The 8,036-nt window shown below is 39.3% G+C and overlaps 1 protein-coding gene across 1 annotated transcript; it reads right to left on the bottom strand.

Moving 5' to 3' along the window:
* Positions 1 to 2,208: 2,208 nt before the first annotated feature.
* LOC141918694 (protein FAM240B-like) lies at positions 2,209 to 3,763 on the bottom strand. Its single transcript, XM_074813495.1, has 2 exons — positions 3,624 to 3,763; positions 2,209 to 2,287 (listed from the first exon to the last, which is right to left on the bottom strand). Exons 1-2 carry the CDS (start codon positions 3,761 to 3,763, stop codon positions 2,209 to 2,211), a joined length of 219 nt encoding a protein of 72 aa, XP_074669596.1.
* Between the last annotated feature and the right edge of the window lie 4,273 nt (positions 3,764 to 8,036).

Below are 8,036 nucleotides of genomic sequence, written 5' to 3'. Positions count from 1 at the left end.
AGGTGAAACTTCAAAGCTCAGAAGAAAAGTCGCTTAATTCTGGAAATATGTTTTCAGAACTCCTCTTGGGTTTGGGCTGGAATAGAGGAAGTCTGTAAAAAATAAGTTCCTTTTTATAATTTTAAAGCATTGACTTTTGGGTGTTCTAGCTTGATAGGGACCTATTTCAAAACATTCTTAAGTGACCTAAGCATACAGGATGCTCAATGAGAGACTCAGATGGGACTCAATTCCTGGCACATCTTTTCCTGGTTCTCCATGGATTTTCCTTATTCTGACTTACTTCATGAGAAGAGAAGGATTTCAGCTATGTGAGATGCAAAGAAAAGCTCATTCCAGGGGTACATCTTTCATTTTTAAAATATGCCAACTCTGATTCCCTCTGTTTTGCACCTTGTGAATATGGGCATGCAAAGTGTTTCCCTTAGCTCAGTTCAAGCTCTGATTTCAGCCAAAATGGTATAAAAATCAGTGCTGTTTCATGATGGAGTTCAGGTAGAGCTTCAGTAAGCATAAGGCACAGGCAGATGATGGGAGAACTGAAGTGTGTGAACTGGCATTTTCAAAGAAATTGAATTTTTACTAAAACCCAATATTAAATTGTGTGTCTACCTGGTGATTGTTATTAAAGCACAGCTATACTGTAATTATACTGTTATCCTGCATACTCCCAGTTGATGTTACTTTTAAAGTTACTTAAGAAAGGCTCAACTAAAGAACATGAGTTTAACACCTTTTTTCAGCTGGCAGGCAAATACTGCTCTCAAGATTGGTGGCATACCCATTGAAGTCTTGATTTCTGAGTATATGTTCCAAGGTCATCTTCTTTACATGCTTTCATGGATTCCTCAGGCTTCCCAAACATTATTTACATGTTTAAATTCCCATAATAGATTTGGTTTGACCTTGGGACACACAAAAATGAATTTAAAAGCTGATGGATAAAAAAGAGAAAATATAGCATTTAAAATTTTTGTTTTGCTTTAAAAAGAACAGATGTTCTAAATCTTTTAAAACCCCAAACCCTTCTGCTGTTCTCTTTTCATGCCACTGGCAATTCAAATCTTCTTTACTCTGATAACAATATGAATTACCAGAGAAGTAGTGAAATTGTCTTATAAAAAGGGACTAAAAGGTTAAGCAACCGAGGGAAGAGATTTTTACAATGCTCAAAACAACTTATTTTGCAGTACATTACTCCAAGCATTCTGGTGGCAACAGAGTAGTCACCCTAAAAAGGAAACAATTTTATTACACCAGCCTATTGAAATGCTTTGATACTGTTGGAAGAAATGCCACATTTCCTAATGAAGCATTAGGAAGGGACCTAGAAACATTTTTGACTAATGGTGAATGTGGGAGAGGAAACCTGTCATATTTCTGAAGGTACTGGTTGTTAAGGAATACATACTGGGTCTTAGAGGGAAAAAGTGCTAGAGGAAAAAGTGTGTTCATCACTCATGATGACAGACAGCTGTGAAAATGCATCAAGCTGCTCTGTGAAACTGAGATATCAGTCCAGCTCTAGACAAGCCAGGTTGGATACCAGAAGCAACCTCAAGAATCCCAAATTGTTTTGTCTTTGTTAATATAGTGTCTCAAGTTATCCAGTGTGGGTTAACTAATTAAGAAACTCTTGGTGGTGTCTCACAGAGCCTATTTATCAAGATACATAAATAGCTTCACAGACTTCTAATATGGCAGCTAGGATCTGTAACTCCCACCAAATTTGACTACAGTAGTGACCTGGGATGTGGTGGCATTGTTTGTGTATGTCCCCTCTTCCGTATTCTGAGTTGGGGTCTGCTGTGTTAAAAAAAAAAATCTCAACTATTCATTACACAATTTTGAAAGAAAATAGCTTCATTAGATTACAATCATATACAGAGCCTAAAATGTTGAGGAAATGCGTTTGCTGAGCACTAACTGTGTAGCTAAACTCTTTTTCCAGGCTTCTGTAACTCAGTGAACCACGATTTATTAGTCTTGAAGACTTCAGAGTACTTCAATCTGTTTATCAAATGAAGGGATGAATGCATAATCTTGAAAGCAGCAACAGACATTTTACATATGAAACTTCTGACAGCTAATTAATTATAGCTCATTTAAGCCACAAAGTAAAACTGACTTAAGCTTTTGCATCACACCATCATGCCTTCCTACAAAGTAATTTTCTTTTTCCCCAAACATGTAATGAGTGTGGGATCTTCAGCTAGATGGGTCTTCGGGTTGGGTCCTCAACATCTTTATCCGTTTTTCCAGCCTCTCCATCCATTCATTTCTGAGCCTAAGGACAGAAACATGGATCAGCTTGTCCCCATATCTTTACAGGGAACACATTTATACTCTTAATGTTTCCCACCGGTGCTATCCTTTGGTGCTTTTTCCCAGTGGCCATGCAAACTGTCCTGCCCTTTTAGAGTGTTTTGGTGGATGGCACTTCAGGACTAACTCTTAAATCCCGATGAGAGCTCACCTGAGCTTTGTGGTTCATCTTCATCTCCAGTGTGCCCTCTCTCAAGTGCCTCTGTGTCTCGGAGTGACTTGTCATCTCCACTAGAGTTTGCCTGCTGCCACCTGCTGGGTAGCATCACCCAACATTTCCCCAGTCCCCCTCCTCCTCAGAAACACATTAAAGAAAGTACTGCATAGAGGCCTCTGAGCACTGTTTGGCTTGGAAACACGGTATATGTTGAAACTTCTGTTAGACTCACAGCAGACAGCTTTAAGTGACACTTTGTTGGGTTTTTTCTCTCTCTTTTTTTTTTTTTTTCGGTAGTGTCTAGGTACCACAGAAAGACTGCCTCAAATAGAAAAGACAGGAATTTCACACCTGAAGAGCTGAGACATTAAAATTAGATTAGTTACAAACAGATAAAATATGCTAGACTAATTCCAGTCTTCCTTCATCCAGAGTTATTAATGCAAGGCCATCCTTGCTCCTATCTTTTCAAGCATAAATCCAAAGAGAGGTATGAGGGAGATTTTGAAAAAATGCTCTCATTGAATGATCTCAAGACAAAATAGCCATCTTTGCATGTGCCTTCAACTTATGGAGACTTCATGTGAAGTAAAACTGTACTGCTGTTGCCGCAGACTGGTCATTGTGGCTGATTAAGGTAAATATGGCTATGGATGATGGTTGCCTTAGTCAGTTAGTACACTTGGACTATCTGCTTTATTATGGATTTACATTATGCAGATTAAGCCATTTTAATTCTTAATTAATCTTAATCTTAATTAATTAAAACTATATTCTTGTGAAAACAAGGTCACAGAGAAAGAAGGTGGGCCAGGTACACATCTGTGGTAGCTCTGCTATGAACATAAGCCATGATGTTCAAGACAAGTCTGCACTGCTAGATATTGTCCTGATAACTTCAGAATGTTCCCACACTTTGCACCCATTTATGGAACAAGAGTGAATTATTCTCTTGTCCTGTGAATCCACAGCTTAGACATGTTAGCATTAGCATGTCAATTTGGGAAGCTTTATTATTTTCTAAAAATCTAAGAAAAATACTTTCTGCTTTCATTGCATGACTTAAATATAGGTATCACTTTTCTTTAAAACAGCATTACAATGCAAATTCAAATAACTTTTCTGGATGCACACTACCCACTTTGTCAGAGCACTTCTTCGCTGACGTTCTTTTTCAATTTGCAGATACCGAGTTTGTTGTTCAATAGTCTTTTCCCAGAATTTCCTCAGGTCACTAGTTTCGCATCCCCGCACTTCATGACGTATGTATTGGCTATTCATTTTCTCTAAAGGAGAAATTTGAAACAACCATATGACAAGTTATTGGTTCCTCCTCTGTTTTCATGGTTAAAGCACACTGTTGTTGTTTTACATTTTCACAGTGTTAGGGTCACACAGTCTTTTTTTTTGTAGGATCTGGATAACAGTGGGCATAACTCACTATTTAAGCTTTTCATTCCTAGCTTTGACACTTGAGGATATGCTGTCTGCAGTGATTTGAATTCTTACTTGTTCACCTCAAATATCTCTCGTCTCTACGTGCCTGTGACCTTTAAGCTCACAGTGTGGGACAGTTTTGTTGTATTCTCTAGCTTACTGATTAAGTTACCTTTCACTGTACTAAAAAATGGAAAGGAAATGTAAAAATTGCCAGACCTAGGGGGATTTTTCCTCACTGTTTTCATGTCTATAAAATGATAAAGTGGCCATTGTAGATTAAGATTAAAACAATGAAGAAAAAGAGCTCTGGTGATTTGCTGTTAATCATTATGACACTTACCTTAGCTTTATTTGGGAATGGAGAAAATTTAAGAATTTAAGAATATCTGTCTCAGGATGACTCTTCATGGGTTAACAGTCAAGGTCCTCTATCTCATATTAGAGCCAGAAAATCATATAATTACTCTCAAAACTTCATTAAATATGGAATGAGTATATCAATGCTGCCTTCCAAATTGTTGTGTGTTTTTGCATGAACATACCATTATAATGTTTTCCAGAACATTTAATTTTTTTTTAACAAGTATTTAGCGCTCTCTCATGTGCTGTTTGAATTCATGGCAATTATTTGTAATTTATTTTAATCAGAGCCACAGAGAGCTAGTAAACAGGCCCCTCAAGGTTAGCCTGGAAAAGCTTGAAGAAATTGCTGCCATTCTGCTGCCAGGCATCTGAAGAAAAGCAAAACTGGGAACTGGTAATCTTTACATAATTCCATTTTGAGATTTGGCTGTTTTGTGAAAAACTGTGAGACACATTATAAAGAATCTATGAGCAGAGAACAAAAGCAGCCCTTTTGAAGAGGTTGCTTTCTTGCTGGGATTTCCCTGTGATTCCCCTGTGGTTCCTTGTAAAAGCTCCATATACCAACTCATGGCCTACAAATGACAGAAGCACAGTATTTGAGCCTGACTTTTGAAGATAAATTTACTGAGCATTTTTTTCAGGTTCTGAACAAGTTATAGCTGGATATATAAGTGTTGACATCAGTCTGTAATATGAATTGCAAGTACAGCTAAATGCCTTCTGCTGTCCTAGGGGATAACCAATTCCAGGTCAAAAGTTCTCTTAGTATGACTATGTGTTTTCATAAAATATATGTATTCTATAAATATCCACATATATACCAATGCCAATTTAAATCTCTCTTGTCAGGTAGCAGTTACTACCGTTTTTAACTTTTTGTGTACCAGGAGTAATCTAGAAATATCTGAAAAAGATACGGCAACAGCCATGTGGGTCAGACTAATGGACTTTACACTCCAGGAGTTAATCTCTGAGAATAACAGTATTTCTGAAGAGCAGCAAGCAAAATTCCCAGATATTCCCAAGGCTCCAAAATAAACTGTCAGGAAATAAGGTCTCCTGGTTTCCTTAATCAGAATTGATCCCAAAACATAATAATTTCTGAATGATTATGAATTCCTGTTTAATATAGTGTAGATGTGTCTTTTCTATATATATGACAGTGAATATCTTTCGTGAATAAGGCAAAGTTGTGGAACTCATTGACACAAGGTATAACCAAGCCGAAATATATGCTTTCAGAATACACATATACTTTACTGGTTTTAAATGCTCTGCCTCTCTGCCTTCTGATTCTTGGTGCTGGCTTGAATGTATTTTATAGGTGTGTCTCTCCAACATCCCTCCCCACAGCAAAAAATCTCAAGGAAAAAGTTTTAAACCAAATAAAAGAGAAGTTCAGAATTAGTCTTCAATGTTATTTACCTTACATCTGGTGCTAACAGTATTCAGAAGAATGTTAGAATGCTGTTGAAACTACCAAGTATGTACAGTACTACACATTACAGGTTTGGGTGTGGGGTTTTTTTTGGGGGGGAGCAGAAATTAGTGCTTTTGTCTGTTATCTGTGAAATCGTCTTTGTGTGTGCTTGCTCACTAAGACCATTGTCCAAACCTCTCCTTTTCTAACCTTTTATTTTGTGTTAACATATGGACACTTTAGTGTTGAATTTTCTCTTACTGAGCCCTTAATCTTCCTCTTTATTTTCTTTCCCCCTAATACTGGAGAACACTCAAATATGTATCAAAGCCACTGAACTTAGAATTTCTGCATGGTTATTTTACTGATCCTCATATATCCTTGATAAACACCAGTGTGTCAGTGCATCAGCATTTGCTTCTCTGAACTGTAGAATCATCCTACCCTAAATTACCTTTTATTTCAAACCTTCTATTTGAACTCATTCACATGGTGATTGTAGGAACTGCACAATAACTCTTCTAAAATAACCCACCTGGTTTCCTTTGCCTTTATGCATCACGTACATCATGTTTGAATTCACCTCTGTCCTACTGTCCATTTCAAAACTGTTGCTATAAACCTTCGGGGTTGTGTGGGCAACCAGGGATATCAAATCTTAGTCTATCAGTATTTCACTTGCCCTAAGATAAAGTGCTAAAATTTTATCAGTGATGGAAACTCTTTATTTTCCCCTCCTACTTCATCATTTTTCAGAGGAGAGTAACAGGACTTAAGCCTGTATTGTGGCTTTGCACTGGCAGTTATCACCAGGGTACAGTTTATTTTCATACCTTGGAATCTCATTCGGAGCAGTTAGCAAAAAGGACCTTGTTTAACAGGGAAAAAGAAGAATGGAAAAGAAATAATGGAAGCAGCCTCTGAAGTAGCCTGAACAAATAATCTCTATGTATGATACAACAGGTGGGCATAAATATACTGTTAAAGCATATAGGCACTTGTAATAGACATTTATAGATCTTGCAGTTAGGTCTGACTTAAACAACCCTGCAACAGCTAGGACTAAATGAAGCTTTATTTAAGCCTCTAGTGACAATCCTTCAAGAGGACAATAAAGAGAGCGTCTTTCTGGTAATCATCTGCCCTGGTTTGAGTGAGTGTCTGGGGTTTTTTTGGTAGCAGAGGAGGGGGCTACAGCAGTGGCCCCTGTGAGAAGCTTCTCGAAGCTCCCCTGTCGCCAAGTTGGACCCACCTTTGCACCAAGGCCAGGCCAATTAGCTGCACCTCTGCAATAACATATTTAAGAAGGGGATCCTGGGAGGAGTTGTGGGAGTTATGAGGAGAAGTTGCGAGGAGAACATCTGTGGGAACACCAAAGTAAGTGGAAGAAAGGAGGAGAAGTGGGAAAGCTGTGCCGGAGCAGAGACTCCCCTGTATCCCATGGTGGGATGGCAGGGCCACCCCCGCTGCCACCCATGGGGGTCTGTGGTGGAGAAGATATCGATTTGCAGTCTGTGGGGGGTCCCACGCTGGGAGAGGTGACTGTGCCTGAAGAAAGCCGGGACCCTGTGGGAAGAAGCCCCCACTATTGTAGTTCAGTGCTGGGAGGATTGCAACAGGCAGGGGTGTGGGAGTGACTGATGTCGGAGTTGGTTTGTGGAGGACTGTCTCCTGTGAGAGGGGGACTGTGCTGGAATGGGGGAGGAATGCCAGAAGTTCTCCCTCACCCTGAGGTGGAAGAAGAGGCGGGACTGACTACAACCCCCATTCCCTGTGCTGCTGGGGTGGAGGAGATAGAGATATCTGGAGCAAAACTGAGCCTGGGAAGAAGGGAGGTGGGAGGGGAAGGTGTTTTCAAGATGTGGTAGTGCTTCTCACTGTCCTGTCTGCCTGTTAAGTGTTGTTGTTGTTAGTGTCTGTATTAAATTTATGTTCTTTTTTCCCTTCCCCTAAGGAGCTTGTCTTTTGCCTGTGCTAATAATGAATGACGTCATCCCTCCCTATCCTTATCTCAATTTCTTGTGTCTTTTGTTTTCCTCCTTCCCAGCTCTGGGGGGGAAGTGGGAAGTGAGCAGCTGCCTGGTGCTCAGTTGCCCTCTGAGCTCAAACCATGACATCATCTTTGGCAGAACCCTGGTTGAAAGACGGTGAACAAATGTAGCTGCTCCCAAATGAAAGGAATACCTGGATAAACTCTAGGAAGGCTTTATCCTACACAAGATAAACATGATGATTATTTATTTTTAGATTTAACAATGTTAGAGCAGGTTGATATTATTTAGGATGAATTTGCTAAAGGAGATCTTACAAAGGTAGGGAAGCTGTGAC

The sequence above is a fragment of the Strix aluco genome, chromosome Z (genome assembly GCF_031877795.1).
Source record: "Strix aluco isolate bStrAlu1 chromosome Z, bStrAlu1.hap1, whole genome shotgun sequence".
Taxonomy (NCBI): Eukaryota; Metazoa; Chordata; class Aves; order Strigiformes; family Strigidae; genus Strix; species Strix aluco.
The sequence above is the reverse complement of the archived record's forward strand: the minus strand, read 5'-3'. Positions and strand labels throughout refer to the sequence as shown.

Excerpts from the sequence above, each read along its gene's own strand:
- LOC141918694 (XM_074813495.1), bottom strand. The coding sequence starts at position 3,763 with ATGAATAGCCAATACATACGTCATGAAGTGCGGGGATGCGAAACTAGT. Across the intron at positions 2,288-3,623 it reads CGAAGAAGTGCTCTGACAAA|GCTCAGAAATGAATGGATGG; the intron begins GTGGGTAGTGTG and ends TTCTGTCCTTAG.